The sequence below is a fragment of the Myotis myotis genome, unplaced genomic scaffold (genome assembly GCF_014108235.1).
Source record: "Myotis myotis isolate mMyoMyo1 unplaced genomic scaffold, mMyoMyo1.p scaffold_m19_p_7, whole genome shotgun sequence".
NCBI lineage: Eukaryota > Metazoa > Chordata > Mammalia > Chiroptera > Vespertilionidae > Myotis > Myotis myotis.
The window spans coordinates 62,390,173-62,406,738 of NW_023416379.1; the positions used below are offsets into that span (position 1 = coordinate 62,390,173).

A 16,566-nucleotide genomic window follows, 5' to 3' on the forward strand; every position below is an offset into this window, starting at 1 on the left:
TCCTCCAGGCCAGCAGGCCCCAATCAGCCTGCCGCCCACCTGCAGCAGTGGCAGCGAGGGAAGGAGGAGTGGGGAGGCAGGGAACCGTGCAGTGGTGGGATGCCGGCATCCAGCATCCATTCCTTCCACACCCAGCCCGGTGACCGTCGCCTCCTCTCCCAACTCCACCAGGGCTTTCAGGGCCCTGGGCTGGGACAGAGAGCCAGAAGTAGGTGGTGGATGCAGCCCCTTTCCCAGGGGGCCAAGGGCTGGCTTCCTCCTTGGGGCCGGTGGCCAACCTCCCATTCCCCATCCCTCCTCCTGGCCGGCCCTGATTGCCAGCCAGGCCTAGGGACCCACCCATGCACAAATTTATGCACAAATTCATTCATTCAGGCCTCTAGTCTAATTATAATATCTCATATTGGTATCACATCTAAAAGCTTCCAAAATGCTTCATATAAAAGATTATATCTGGCCCTAAAAATAACCTAAGGTTAAGCCCTACATAACTTATGATTCTAATTGTCTAATATCTAGTTTCTCTTTCTAAAGGCTTCTATCCCCATCAGAGTCTAAATCCTGGAATGGGAAACTCACCGTGAGTCGGAAATGATCCTTGTGCTTCTGGTGGACTGCGGATGTAAAGTGTTGATCACTGGGCTGGGGAAGGCGATTTTCTTCATCCAAAATATCCAATATTCCCACTAATTTTGCTTCAACTAAATCTATTTCAAAAAAGTAAGATATAATAAGGTAAAAAATAATATTTTAAAGATGTGAGCAATTTACTAATCACAAACTACAAAGAAGATTCAATAAGTATAATCTCAAAAACTATACAGAGCAGGTATATTTTATTTCAAATCTTTCAATTTATTAGAAAGTAATAGCATATGTTTAATATAGGTTTTAGAAAAACAACTCCTTAAAGCAAGTGACTAATGTATTCACCACTCCATTTGTGAGGACAAGAGGCTAAAGAGCCAGAAATTCCTCCTCTTCCAGATGACATCTACATTCAAAAGGATGTAAAAACTACAGAAGCTTTTGTGTGCTTAGCTTTTTAAAACTAATATATATTTACTCAGAGGGTTTCCAGCAAAACTTCACTAACAGCACATTCTTATGCTCTTTTCATTCATGTTGTTTGAACTTCCTGCTTATCCAAAATAACTGTAAAATGTAAGCTGCTTAAATACAGTACATAAGAACTGTGAATGGGGCAGACTCTAAAAGTTATCGGACATATGAAGAGAAATCAAGATTCTAACTGGTCAGCAAATTATGCTTCGGGGACAATTAGTGGTGGTGAAAGGGGTCATGCTGAACTAAGCTATAAATGAGAGAGTATTCTGACTGATGTAGAGGATGTGAAAGTGACTGAGGGGAGGAGTTCCAGCCAAGACATCAAATCACAGAGCCAAGGCACAGAATTCGGGGGAAGGATATGGTCCACGAAGGGAAAGTGGAGTGGGCTGGGTAGGATGTGGAAGTGCTTTGAAAAGTAATACTACTATAAAGAATGATTATAATAATACTATCTTGTCCAAATCTGGCACACAAGTTTCTGAATCAATTGTCAAAATGGGTTTTCAAAACTGTTACTGGGTGGAACAGGGTCCAATTAACTCAGTAGTTGTCAGCCAAAAGACAACTCCAATTAGATTTTAGGAGAAAGAGTGTATTTTATTGCAAGCCAGCAGGCAAGAGAACACCTGGGAGGGTGGGGGGGAGGGGTGTCACTTCCCAGCGTGGCACATCCTGAACAAAGGATCGGATCTAGCCTTATTCAGGGAAAACACCAAGGTGAGCTTCATCATCGCATGTACAGGTGGGAACACTCCTCTGCGTGCCCAGTTAGAAAGGAGATCTATACATGCATCCCATGTTTTAAAAATGGCAGGAAAAGCTCTGCCCCTGGGAGGAGATTTTAGTAGTACAACATGAGGGTATAATGAGAACATTTCATGAAGAAGTCAGTACAGAGTCCTCCTGGGTGGCTTCAGCCAGCCCCGGCAGCCGGAGCCGGATCAGCACCCTGGTTCTGCAAATCATTCCGGGCTTATCTCTGCACAGCAGGTCTGGCAATCGTCAATGCAGGGATGGCACAGGTGTGGAAGGAAGTTTACCTAATTGAGTCTCAGCCCTTCTGCTAAACTTAGCAAATCAAAGGATACGGTTACACAAATTTTATAGCATCCAGGGTGATCTAAGTAGGTTTATAGGTTAATCTACACAAAGTAATACGTTCTAAATATATAAATATAAATATAAGTGTGTGTGTGTGTGTGTGTGTGTGTGTGTGTGTGTGTGTGTGTATATATATATATATATATATATATATCTATCTATATCTATCAGGTTACAAACAAGGCTTACCAACAGCTCATTTTGGAGATGGGGGGAGAGAAAAGGAAGACTGAGCACTAGCTGGATAGTGACAAAGAAGTGAACACAGACACAAAAAACAGAGACCTGCACATTATTATCTGGGACACACGGAACTCGTGAAGCCCACTTGCAACCAGCCACAGGGTGCTGCCAACGCGCAGAAAATAGAAATAGTATCTGCAGAACAGCAGAGCCAAACCCTGTCAAACCCCACCTGGAGCCTGGCTAAGCTATCAACGTCCTGTGTGAGGTAACAAATCCCTTTACTGCTTAAGCAATTATTCACGTTAGTTGTTGGAGAAAGAAAATATTCCACCTGAAACTAATATAATATTGAATGTCAGCTATAATTGAAAAAACAGAATGTAAAATATCATCACAGTAAATAAAAGAAATTTTAGGAAAACTTTCAACATATCTAAATTCAATGCCTTGGTAGGAAAAATAACTTCCTAACAATACTAAAATAAAACCTCTCTCAACTACCAGTTTCAATTAAGTCCTCATAACTAGTAGTATTGATCACAGAGCACAGAAATATCACCAGTAAAACCCTTCACTATACCTTCCCAGATTTCCCAAAAGTAGAGTGAAAAAAATACATACCTATACAGTCCTGATTATCCACGTAATGTACTTCATTAACACCCAAACCTTCTTTTTGATAGAGTTCTTGTTCCTAAAATGAAATAATCATAATCATGGATATGGAAATACCATTGACATAAATTGGATTCATTGTTTTGTGCCATTTCTGATCATATTTATTTAAATAGTCAGAGTACAAAGGTTTACACAACTACTTTGGGGGCTGGGGAGTATATAAAACATCAGGGAAGCAAATCCTTGCCCCTAAAGCAAAGTGAAATAAAAAACTCACCCTGCCTGGTATTGCCAAGTGGGTAGAGCATCATTCTCTCTCCCCTCTTGCACCAAAGGGTCACGGGTTTGATTCCCAGTCAAGGGTATGCATGAGCACATGTGGGAGGCAAGTAATTGATGTGTCTCTCTCTCTCCCATCTATGTTTCTCCCCCTCCTCCCTTCCACTCTCTCTAAAATAATAAAAATAAAAGTATCAATGGAAAAATATCCTCAGGTGGAGGATTAACAACAAAAAACTTAAATTGCCAGCAAAACATATGATTTACATATGTGCAAATGTTCCCTCCTGCAGATAAGCTCACTTTTCTTGAAATACGGAGAGCAGCTATGCACAGAGTTCTGTGTCTGAGCATTTGAAGTCAAGGAAAGACCAGAGCTTTGAAACATTTTTAGCCATTTTAAAGTCAAATCTGTCAGTAGAATAAACCAGGGGCCAGCACATTTTTTTCTGTAAAGGGCCAGATAGTAAATATATTCAGCTGAGAGCCATATTGTCTCTGTCACAACCACTCACTCAGCATGCCACTGTAGTACGTAAGCACCCATACATAACAGTAAATGAAGAAGTAGAAAAGGAAGAATTAGGATATGCTGAGTGAGAAGCATACAGACAGTAAAGACAACAGAAACAGAAACAGCAGAATTTTAAGTCTAGTAAAAGTCACTAGTAAGAAGCAGTAGACGTTCACTTATGAAGAGGTGCCTATTAGGGTTTTTATTGGGTCCCTAAGCTTCAACTTACCAATAACATTTCTGATGTGCCTGAGCCAACACTAAGCCACTGGGACCCATGCTGGGCAGCCCTGATTCCCTGCCCCCTCTCATTACACCCCATCAAGCAGGGTAACTTCAGCATGTCTCTGTTCCTTGAAACTCAAGCCAGCTTAATGCAGTTGGTAAATTTAGACTGTAATGGTAGTTACCTCCTTCAGAATCCTTTCGTTGAAAAATTGTTGAAGTTTTTCATTGCAATAGTTGATGCAAAATTGTTCATAACTGTTATGTTCAAAGTACTCTGAAAACATAAAACCAGAATCAAGAGTCATCATCACATCAACCTCATATTAACAAATTTATCTTCGGATAAAATTTTATTTTATCAATGCTTAATTTAAGATTAGGTTAAAAAAATACATAAAACATTGGTGTACTCTGCAAATGCTCTTGTTTCAAGACTTAAATTTTATTAGTATCTTAAAATTAAGTATTAAAGATACCCTGCTTAAGAAAAAGATGTTTGTCAGATGAGATGTCATAGCAAAAGATATAAAACATAACTTTTAACATAATTTAAGCACAGGTGTTAAAGTAATCTAAATTAAAGAAAATTACTTAAAATGCAAGTGTTTCAGATTTTTTTCTGTGTGATCTGTAAAACTACAGTTATAAAAAAGTTATGGATACTAACTCACTTCTAAAATTAAGGGATTGTATTAGATTATCTCTAAGATCCCTGCAGCTCTAAAATGCTATGATTCTGTGTATTGTCTGTGCTATACTAAAACTGGTAACAGACCAGGAAACAAATGTTTGAAGACTGTGAAATCTTGTCAGTGGTAAGTAAAAGGTAATGATTTATTATACATTTTAAAATAAGGATCACATTATACAAATCCTGCCCTTCTCAAAATGTAAACATTCTTAAATGTATGCATAGCTCAATGTTTAACATTAGAAGTGTTTGGGATCTCTATTTAGAAGTTTGGGATATGTTATATATGGAGAACCAAGATGGCGGCATAGGTTAACGCCGGAGTTTGCTGCCTTGAACAACTACTTCAAAAGTGAAACTAAAAAACGGAAGGGACATCACCCAGAACCACTGGAACGCTGGCTGAGTGGAAGTCCTACAACTAGGAGGAAAGAGAAACGCATACGGACACTCAGAGGAGGCGCAGTGCTGAAGTCAAATTCTGAGGTGCGGAGTGCGCGGAGCGGGCTGGCGGCGGAGGGCGTGGTTGGCGTTTTCAATCGGGAGGGAGTCGCAGACTCTGAGCTCCAGATCCGGGCGAGTCTTTAGGGACCCAGACTCAAACGGGAGAAGCGGGACTGTCTGGCTTCGGTCAGAGCGAGTGCAACTTTCTCTCCGAGCTTTGCAGCGGGTGCTGGGACTCAGAGAGGCAGAGCCCCTGGGGACAGGACTGAGAGCCGCCATAACTGCTCTCTCCGGCCCACCCTGTTGATCCTGTGCGACCCGCCCTGCCCAAGCCCTGCACACAGGCATTTGCCGGATAGCCTCAGGCAAAGGCTAGATTAGCACCTCCCTAGAGGACAGAAGTTCTCTCACTGCAGACACAGCTGATTCTCATAGCCACTTGGCCTGGAGGTCAAACCCTCCCTGGTATTAGCTACAACAATCAAGGTTTAACTATAAGACTGCGAACAAAGACCACTAGGGGGTGCACCAAGGAAGCATAACAAAATGCGGAGACAAAGAAACAGGACAAAATTGTCAATGGAAGATATAGAGTTCAGAACCACACTTTTAAGGTCTCTCAAGAACTGTTTAGAAGCCGCCAATAAACTTAATGAGATCTACAAGAAAACTAATGAGACCCTCGATGTTATATTGGGGAACCAACTAGAAATTAAGCATACACGGACTGAAATAACGAATATTATACAGACTCCTGACAGCAGACCAGAGGAGCGCAAGAATCAAGTCAATGATTTGAAATGCGAGGAAGCAAAAAACATCGAACCGGAAAAGCAAAATGAAAAAAGAATCCAAAAATGCGAGGATAGTGTAAGGAGCCTCTGGGACAGCTTCAAGCGTACCAACATCAGAATTATAGGGGTGCCAGAAGATGAGAGAGGGCAAGATATTGAAAACCTATTTGAAGAAATAATGACAGAAAACTTCCCCCACCTGGTGAAAGAAATGGACTTACAGGTCCAAGAAGCGCAGAGAACCCCAAACAAAAGGAATCCAAAGAGGACCACACCAAGACACATCATAATTAAAATGCCAAGAGCAAAAGATAAAGAGAGAATCTTAAAAACAGCAAGAGAAAGAAACTCAGTTACCTACAAGGGAATACCCATACGAATGTCAGCTGATTTCTCAACAGAAACTTTGCAGGCCAGAAGGGAGTGGCAAGAAATATTCAAAGTGATGAATACCAAGAATCTACAACCAAGATTACTTTATCCAGCAAAGCTATCATTCAGAATTGAAGGTCAGATAAAGAGCTTCACAGATAAGGAAAAGCTAAAGGAGTTCATCACCACCAAACCAGGATTATATGAAATGCTGAAAGGTATCCTTTAAGAAGAGGAAGAGGAAGAAAAAGGTAAAGATACAAATTATGAACAACAAATATGCATCTATCAACAAGTGAATCTAAGAATCAAGTGAATAAATAATCTGATGAACAGAATGAACTGGTGATTATAATAGAATCAGGGACATAGAAAGGGAATGGACTGACCATTCTTGGGGGGGGAAGGGGTGTGGGAGATGGGGGAAGAGGCTGGACAAAAATCGTGCACCTATGGATGAGGACAGTGGGTGGGGAGTGAGGGCGGAGGGTGGGGCGGGAACTGGGAGGAGGGGAGTTATGGGGGGGAAAAAAGAGGAACAAATGTAATAATCTGAACAACAAAGATTTAATTAAAAAAAATAAAAACAATAAAAAAAAGAAGAAAAAAAAAATAGAAGTTTGGTAATGTTTTTGTTACCAGAAATATGCTTAGGAACTTAATTAACTCTTATTTATATCAATCAGCCTATAGTAAAACTGGTTTCGTTATACATCTTGTAGCTTCAAGTCAGTTTCCAAAAACCTATTGATGACGTTAAATGAGGACTTACTGTATACTAGTTTCAATCAACATGTTTTAATTTTATCAAAACCCATGAGTCTTTCCTTTTTATTTTTTTAAGCATCAACTTCCTACTTAAATATTATGAAATGAAATGTAGGTGAGGACATACAACTGAAAACTCGTCAAGCAAAAGGTACTAAGAGAGGGTAGGATGACAGCAGAAAGGGCAGAAGCAGGTGACACAGAGGAAGGGTGGGAGATGCCACGGGAAAAAGTCACTTTTTAAATTTTAAATAGGTGTGAAAATTAATGAAAAAAATCAAACAGCTAACTACAAACTCATAAATGAAACTATACTTACCAAAACCAGCAATATCTAGGACTCCAATAAAATAGGATGATGTTTCAAAAGGGAAACATTGATTTACTCTGTTTACCACATGATCAAAAAGATGACTATAGACAGTCTTTGCCAAGGCATCACGGGCGTTGTTTGCTTGTTCCACTTTCAGTGGGACCCTATGAAAGAAGACTGTATCAGTGAGAATTCTTCATAGTCCCCAAGATCAAAGTATATCTAAACCTACTAATTGTGAAGAACAAATTAATAAATAGTTACAAAAGGTCACTTGTGGATATACACAGACAAACGGGGCTAAGTACAGAGAAGAACTAAAGGAATTATCTACAATCAGATTTTTTTAAAATCTATTATTGAGTAAAGGAACTTTGGGCTCAAAATTCTTTTCAACCTTAATTTATACTTAACTGTACATGCAGAATATATAAAAAATTATTCAGAGGAATCATCTTCCTTTGACTTTTCTTAAATGCCAAAGAAATTGTGTTTAATTTGGGATAAGGTTAAAAGTTCAGCAACCTGTTTAACATTGCTTAGGAAAAAAATGTTTACACCTTAAAATCCGAAATGTCCAACTCTATGATTTAATATAAGTAACTGCTTGGTATAACAGTATTAGTTAGATGTTGCAGATACAGACACATAGCCTTGTCCTCAAGAAAACAATAGTCTGATGAAGAGAGCCGGCCATAAAAGAGAATTTCCAAATGCCAGGCTCAATGCTGTCATAAAAGTAAGTGTAGAGACCATGGAGCACCAGAAAAAAAATGTCAAATTAGGAAGTAACCTTAAGAGTCATTCAGGTATGAGTGACAACTGAATCCCTCCTAAACAGTGGTTTTACAACATATGTTTCCTACAATGAAACCCTTTTGTAAAGTGAATATATTATGTGAACATTCCATACATAAAACTCATAAGAACTGCTCCAAAATAGGGGGAATGGAGGAAATGACACCTGAGAACCACCTACAAGTCCTTTTACCAGCCTTCCCTAGGGCCTCAGAAATATCTCTAAGGAACCACGCAACTCTAAGGCACTACTATACATCCTCCTTGCTGAGGTTTTCTTTAGAGCAAGAATAATTTGGAATTAGGTTAGCAATGAAAAAGGCTAAATAAATAAGCACACCTTGCTACTGTCTCCAAAAGTGTAATTTTTCTGAGTGGCTACTAGTAAAAGATTTTTTTAGCCCTTTTGATTTTAATTTGTTGAAAATTTTTCTGATGTATGTCGCTAGAACTGCCTGCCTTATATAGGAAGGGATAGAGGATCTGATTATTACCCCACAAATAAAGATCTTACAGTGCTTCAGAATAGTTACTGAATAATTCATTTTATTTTATAGTACTGAAAACAAAGATACTTAAAATATAGGACTTGGAGCCAAAAGTGTACATAGGCTCAAATATAAACTAGAAGTTAGTAGTTACTGATTTTAAAAGTCGTGACTAGTCTTTTATTTTCCTATCATTTGTAATTTCCTCTAAATGAAGAATCCTAAATGTAAGGGGAAATTCCATTTGCCAAGTGTTTTACTAAAGCAAGTTCTCCATAACAGAAATTTTAGTATATGCCATTTGCAAGGAAAATCACTTTTAAAATAAAATGATCAGCTGCCTTATGAAACTAAATAATGGTGATGACTGCACAACCTTATAAATATACTAAAAATCATTACATTTCACACTTCCAAAGAGTAAATTATATCCCAAAATATATAGTTTTGGGGAAAAAAATTTAATGACCTGTCGTCTAAAACATATTTATTAACATAATCAGCTCATATAGGGTGGGGCCAGAGTAGCTTAATAGTTGTTCGTATGAAAAATAATACAATTAATCTACACTAATAAAAGAGAAAAATGGTAATTGGCGTACCACACTACGCTTTTCACTGGCTAATCAGGGCTATATGCAAATTAACTGCCAACTAAGACTGGCAGTTAACTGCCAACAAGATGGCGGTTAATTTGCATATGTAGGCACAATGCAGGGAGGCGAAAGGGAAAGCAGGAAGAAGCCCCCTGCCACTGACAGTGATCGGAAACCCAGGGGGGAGCTAACCCTGGGGCCGCCTTTGCCCTGCCCCCCAGCCATGATCGGGGAATCAGGTGCCTTTTCCGCCCTGGCCAGTGATAGCAGGAAGTAGGGGTGGAGCCAGCGATGGGAGCTAGGCACGGTCGAAGCTGGCAGTCCCAGGAGCTAGGGGTCCCTTGCCTGGGCCTAAAGCGAAGCCCACGATCGCGGGGCCATTGCAGCTGCGGGTCCCGCTGCCCGGGCCGGACGCCTCAGACAGAGGCGTTAGGCCTGGGCAGGGGCGAAGCCTGCAACCGCGGGGAGCTGGGGGTCCCCTGCCCAGGCCTGACACCTCTGCCAGAGGCCTCAGGCCTGGTCAAGGGGCCGATCCAGTGATTGGTGATCGGAGGGCATCAGGCCTGGGTGGGGGGCGGAGCCGGGGATTGGGGGGATATGATGGTCCCCTTGCCCAGGCCTGAAGCCTGGGTCAGAGGCGTCAGGCTTGGGCGGGGGGTGGAACAAGCGATCAGAGGGAGATGGGGGTCCCCTGCCCAGGCATGATTCCTGGGCCAGAGGCCTCAGGCCTGGGCGGGGGTCAGAGCCAGTGATCGGGGGGAGATGGGGGTCTACGCCTCTGGCCGAGGCATCAGGCCTGGGCAAGGGGCAGAGCCAGCAATCGGAGGGGTCTGGGGGTCCCCTGCCCAGGCCTGATGCCTGGGCCAGAGGCATCAGGCCTGGGCTGGGGGCAGAACCAGTGATGGGGGGAAATGAGGGTCCCCTGCCCAGGCCTGACACCTCTGTCAGAGGCGTCAGGCCTGGGCAAGGGGCCGATCCTGCGATTGGAGGGTGATGGGGGTCAACGCCTTAGGGCTCCCAGTATGTGATAGGGGGCAGGCTGGGCTGAGGGACACTCCCCCCCACACACACAAACAGTGCACGAATTTCGTGCACTGGGCCCCTAGTAACTAATAACACAAGAATAAGCTCTGTTTCGTGTACTCACAACTATAAATCTGCTATAGCCCCACCCTGTATTTTTAGAGTTGTTCAAAAAAAGTAACAACCTTATAAATTCCCAAGTTGTGCCATGCCATATATCTGTAAGGAACACCTTTAAGAGCTATGAAAGTCAGGGTTAATTATTATGATGGATTACTGTGGTGAGATACACAGAATTTTGATCTATTAAGTATATATTTTAGAACATTATAATGAAAACAATGAATCATAAATAAAGATGAACTTTTAACCCCAGTGTTCTCAGAAAAGGTTTTTCCTTGACAAACCCCACGGCAGGATTTTTACAGAGCGATGAGTTAAGGAACTTACTTTATAACTGTTCCTTTGGTGCCCCCTGCTGTTGTTAGCATGACTCTTGTAGTTAAACTTACGCGAAGATCATCTTGATCCAAACCCAGTAATTCAGCACAATATTCCAAAGACTGAGTCGATTTATTCTTCAGATTACAACCTCCTAATAAAAATATATTTTAATTTGAAATTAATAAACATTACGTAAACCAGATATTCAAGATTCATTTCTTAGAAGTATACTTCACTTATATAAAACTATGGAATAGACAAGGCTCATTTACTAAAATACTAATGATGAATTACAATCCTTGTTAATATATTAAATCTCTGGAGAAATATAGTACCTTAACATTAAAATTCATATGACTCTGGAAAACTCCAAGGATTAATTTTAGTGGCAAGTGTTGTACAGCACTTTAGTAAGTGAGTGTGTTTCTGTGTGTGCATCTATGAGCTCATATTGCTGGGGGCAGAGGAAGAGAGTGAAGAGACAACTGCTATAACCTGTACACTATATCTACAGACTTCCATTTGTGGAGGCTGTTTTAAAAAGTATTATACAGGAAGACAGTATACTATAGTGCTTTAGACTCTGGGTTGACATGGCCCTAAAACTTACCAGCTGTGTGACCCTGAGCAAGTTTCTTATTCTCTGTGCTCGGTTTCTTCCTCCATATAATAAGGATAAGAACTGTACTTACCTAATAAAGTTTTATATAAAAAGATTAACAAAGTTGCATATGGAGTTAGAATAGTGCCTAGTACACAGAAACCACTAATAAAGGTTAACTATTATCTTTATTGTTACTATTTATTAATAAATATTTTACCAATTTTTAAGGTTTAATGTGTTGCTAAATTTTTTATTTCAAGACTTCTTTAAAAACGAATATGAGAATCATAATGAGAATTTTATCATAACATGTTAGTAAACTATTAAATAGACAGGTCTCAGGAACAACAGACCATGAGATCTTATATGAATAAGGGGTGGTCAAGACAATTCATTGGGGAAATAATAGTTTTTTCAACAAATGGCCCTAGAAAAACTGGATATACATATGCAACAGAATGAAGATGGACACCTACTTCACACCATACACAAAAATAACTCAAAATGAGTCAAAAACCTAAATGTAACCTAAAACTATTAAACTCTTGGAGAATACACAAATAAAAATCTTCATGACATTGTAGTAAGTAATGGGGTTTTAGATATGACAACAAAAGCACAAGCAACAAAAGAAAAAAAAGATAAATTTAACTTCATCTAAAAAATAATGTTTGTATTTCAAAAAACACTATCCAAGAATTGAAAAGCTAACACACAGAATGAGAGAAAACATTTGCAAATTACAGATCTGATAAGAAATTTATATCTAGAATATATTTAATAAAACAGGTACAACTTGATAATAAAAGGACAACCCAATTAATAAATGGACAAAATACATGAATAGACATTTCTCCAAAAAAGGTAAAAAATTGGCCAATAAAGACATGAAAAGCTGCTCAACATCTTGAGCCATCAGGAAAATGCAAACAAAAGCCACAATGAGATAAACACTTCACACTCACTATGAAGGCTACACTCTGACAAAGACGGTGTTGGAGAGGATGTGAAGAAACAGGAACCTTCCATACACTGTTGATGAGAATGTAAAACGGTACACTACTTTGAAAGACAGTCTGACAGTTCCTCAAATGCAGACTGGTGCAGCCACTGTGGAGAACAGTATGGAGTTTCCTCAAAAAACTAAAAATGGAACTCCCATTTGACCCAATGATCCCACTACTAGGAATATATCCCAAGAAACCAGAAACGCCAATCAGAAAGGATATATGCACCCCTATGTTCATAGTAGCACAATTCACCATAGCTAAGATTTGGAAACAGCCTAAGTGCCTATCAGCAGATGAGTGGATTAGAAAACTGTGGTACATATACACAATGGAATACTATGCTGCAGTAAAAAAGAAGGAACTCTTGCCCCTTGCAACAGCATGGATGGAACTAGAGAGCATTATGCTAAGTGAAATAAGCCAGTCAGAGAAAGATAAATACCACATGATCTCACTCATTTGTGGATTATAGAGAACAACATAGACTGATGAAAAGGGACAGATCCAAAGACTGAGAAACAGCGATCAGGCTATCAATCCCCAGAAGGAAAGTAGGGGAGGGCGGGGGTAAGGGAAAGAGATCAACCGAAGGACTTGTATACATGTATATAAGCCAAACCAATGGACATGGACAACAGGGGGATGAAAGCATGAGTGTGCGGGGGGGAGGAGAGGAGGTTGGGGGTTAATGGGGGGGATGAGGACACATTTGTAATACCTTAACTAATTAAAAAAAAGTTAATCATAGAGTTACCCTATGACTCAACAATTCCAGTCCTAAGCATATACTCAAGAGAAATAAAAACATGCCCATGCAAAAATTTATACATGGATGTTTACAGCAGCATTATTCATAATAGCCAAAGTTGGAAACAACCCAAATGTTCATCAAATGATGAATGGATAAACAAAATGTGGCATATCCATACAATGGAATATTACTCAGCAATAAAAAGAAATACAGGCACAAAAATAAAGTCACAAAAGACCTCAGTAAATAAATACGAAATGTGGTAACAGACAAATTTAGAGAGACAGAAATTAGAATAATGGTTGCCTAAAGCTGAGGGGTTTGTGAGGGAATGTGGTGGGGCGGCGGGGGCCATTGCTAAAGGGTATGGAGTTTCTTTTTTGTGCTTTCAATGCTCTAAAACTGATTGTGGTTATGGTTGCACAACACTGAGTATACTAAAAACCACTGAATTGTACACTTTGCATGGGTAAATTGTATGGTATGAATTATATTTTAATAAAGCTGTTAAAAAAAGAGGGGAGAGAATACTTAAATGTATTAAACCTCTAACTTTATTAAAACAACCTTACCACTCATTTTTAGTTTCTACATACATATGCATTATCTAAAATTATGTAAGTGAAAAAAAGTGACTATCAATAATTCATTAATTTCTTTAAAAACTTCTCTTTTACTATTTTGCAAAGATTCTCACATATTTCCAGGAATTATGTAAAGCTAATGTAAGAAAATATTTAGTTTAAAAGTTTTCAAAAGGTAAAATACTGTAAAATAATGTAAGGTTTTCATGTTACTCCCCTTCCAAAGAAGAACTTCTTTGAACATTTAAAAAATTTGTTATAATAACATATAATTTTGCTATGTGGAATTTAAAAAGCATAGAAACTCCCAATGGGTGTTTGGTTTTTTTTTGCATTTCCATTATGGAAAACTTTTCAGTAACAGTGTCTTCTAAAAAACTACTAGAGAATAAATTTTCTAATAAAATAATTGCAAAAATATTCACAGCTTTCTCAGATTGTGAAAATGCCAAAATTGAGCTCTCTAGTGGAAAAAAAATCAATTCTAATTAGACAGAAACCATTTAGGTGTATAGGAAGGTTCATAGGACGGATGAAGAGTAATATAATCAAATCTTAACTATTAAAATAAAAATAACCCCTTTTATTAATGCTATTAATTTATTGCCTCATTCCAATCTTCTTGGCTTTCTGTTCATTTTCCCTTCAACTGAAAAAAGTTTGAGAAGAAAAATTAAAGATAATGTAAATATGTGTTATGTGCCTTTTGATCATTTAAGTACTTTTCAACTAACTAGATCATGCCCCATTTATGATCCTCTGCGTACGTTTGCATGTTCTACCTCAGGATGATAACATGAGGTAAGAAAATGCTACTTATCACTCCTAAAACAATTCCAAAGTGTGCATTAAATATTCTAAACAGTTTTTGTGTTAATTAGAGCCCCCAGATGCTCCCTTGGTATAACAATGACATAGAGGAAATGAAATGTGTTTTAATGTTAAGTACATTTTCAAAATAAATGTTAAAAGTCCCTCAAAAAAACTAATAAAAAAATTTAATGCACACTAAGAACACACCTGGTTTTGCTTTTTTTCTTCTCATTTTAAACTGGAAGGAATCTGTATTTTTATTTTCCTTACTCATTAAAAATATTTATACTGTGATTACTATGTGCCAGACAGAAGTATTCACATCATTTTACAAATATTTAACTCATTTATTCCTCTGTTTAACAAGAGATAGGGACTGTTGTTGTCCAGTATACAGGTAAGGAACTGAGACATGGAGAAGTTCCTGGCCCAAGGTCACACAGGTAGCTAACACAGGGTGAGCAGTCTGCTTCAAGAGCACATGCTATTGAACACTATGCTACGCCTGATATTACTGACTTCACCGCATCACAGGACATTAAATCTGTAAGTCATTAAGAATGTCTATTTGAATCTGCTCATTCACAGATCACCACATTTGGGAAGGTCAGTGACTAGGAGCATAGAGGGAAAATTAACTGAGTTATTTAAACATGGGTAGAACTTGGCTCTCATATCAACAATTTCATTAACAACCATTTTACACAGGTTGCATGTGTGTAAAATGGAGATAATATCTCCTACCTCATTATCTTTATCAAGTTTGGGTTATGATGATGATGAAATACTGTCTATATAGAGTCTTGCACACAGAAGGCACATTTTTAAATGTTCTGTTTCCTCACTCTTGTGCCCCTTCCCTATATGCACACTATTGCTAGGTACTTGAAGAGCAGTTCTCATGAGTTACTTCATTATTTTAGAAATGAACAAAAACAAGGCTCAGAGAGCTTCTGGGATCTGACACCAAAGCCCATGGTATTGACTCCTCTATGAAATGATGCTTTCAATATTTTTAACTCAGTATAAGATTTTTAAATAATGTGTTTATGTAGGAGTCAACTGCCTTTTTTCCCTAATGTCAGATTTTAGGCTTTGCTGTCAACAGTCTCTCAGTCACAACTACTCAACTCTGCCACTGGAGCACAAAAGCTGGAACAAACGAGGCGTCAGTGAAATGGGTGCGGCTGTGTTCTAACAACATTGTATTTACTAAAACAAGCCACTGGTCAGATGCGGCCATGGGCCAAAGTTTCCCAACCCCTGTGTTCACAGAACAAATTTAAGAGTGTATAAAAATTCTTACTCTTTATGTAAGGCTATATACCAAGAGAGTTGGAAAGTTACTATCATGCATGCACTTAAATGCTCTTTTCAATTTGCACAAAATTCAACCTATTTTAATTTTCCAGTAATAAAGTAATTGGGCTTTTATGTATTCAATTGCCCTAATTAAATGATCCAAATTTAAATCAATGAGCCTTAAAAAATGTCAAAATACCTTAACAGATGGTAGAGAATTATTCTGTTCATTTATTGGGAAAGTATAATATCAGTTGAAAATGTCACTAAATATGACCATGGCAGTTACTTGTCCTTCATAAGTAAATGTATTCCTCATCAGAACTAATAATGACTGACAATGCAGCATCCTTCATTTCCATGACTCACCATACAACAGTAAATTCTAGAAATTTCAGGGTATTAAACCTGCACACGGGTTCAACTTACATATGACAAAGAAATGACAGAACCTTTAGTTTTACTCCTTAAAAACAAAAGGAAACAAAAAACCACAAAGATACCTGAAGTGCTTCCAGCTTCCTCAAAATCAATATTTCCAAGGTGCAGGACACCAGCTACTACCCGGAACAGATCAAGCTTTTCTTCATCATCCAAACCAATCTTTTTCATGGCTGTGCACATTCTAATAAAATCTCCGTGGTCATCTAACAAAGGATCTTTCAAGGAACCTGCCTTAAGATACTATAAAATAAGAGGACATCAATTAGCTGCATCTTACATTATTTAAGTATACTAAAAAAACACTACACGAAGTCTACTGCTGCACTATAT

The 16,566-nt window shown here is 38.7% G+C and overlaps 1 protein-coding gene across 15 annotated transcripts in view; it reads right to left on the reverse strand.

Annotated features, from left to right (window-relative positions):
- Positions 1-16,566, reverse strand: part of MYO6 (myosin VI) — a 141,547-nt gene that overhangs the window by 37,412 nt on the left and 87,569 nt on the right. For all 15 annotated transcript variants that reach the window (XR_004968894.1, XM_036317775.1, XM_036317787.1 and 12 more), the window contains 6 exons: positions 16,296-16,476; positions 10,735-10,879; positions 7,386-7,543; positions 4,180-4,271; positions 2,980-3,052; positions 580-707 (listed from right to left, as the gene is read on the reverse strand). Coding sequence is in view for 14 of the 15 variants with exons in the window: in XM_036317775.1 (XP_036173668.1) it covers positions 580-707; positions 2,980-3,052; positions 4,180-4,271; positions 7,386-7,543; positions 10,735-10,879; positions 16,296-16,476 (777 nt within the window). In the remaining variant the exon portion in view is untranslated. The remainder of the gene's footprint in view (positions 1-579; positions 708-2,979; positions 3,053-4,179; positions 4,272-7,385; positions 7,544-10,734; positions 10,880-16,295; positions 16,477-16,566) is intronic.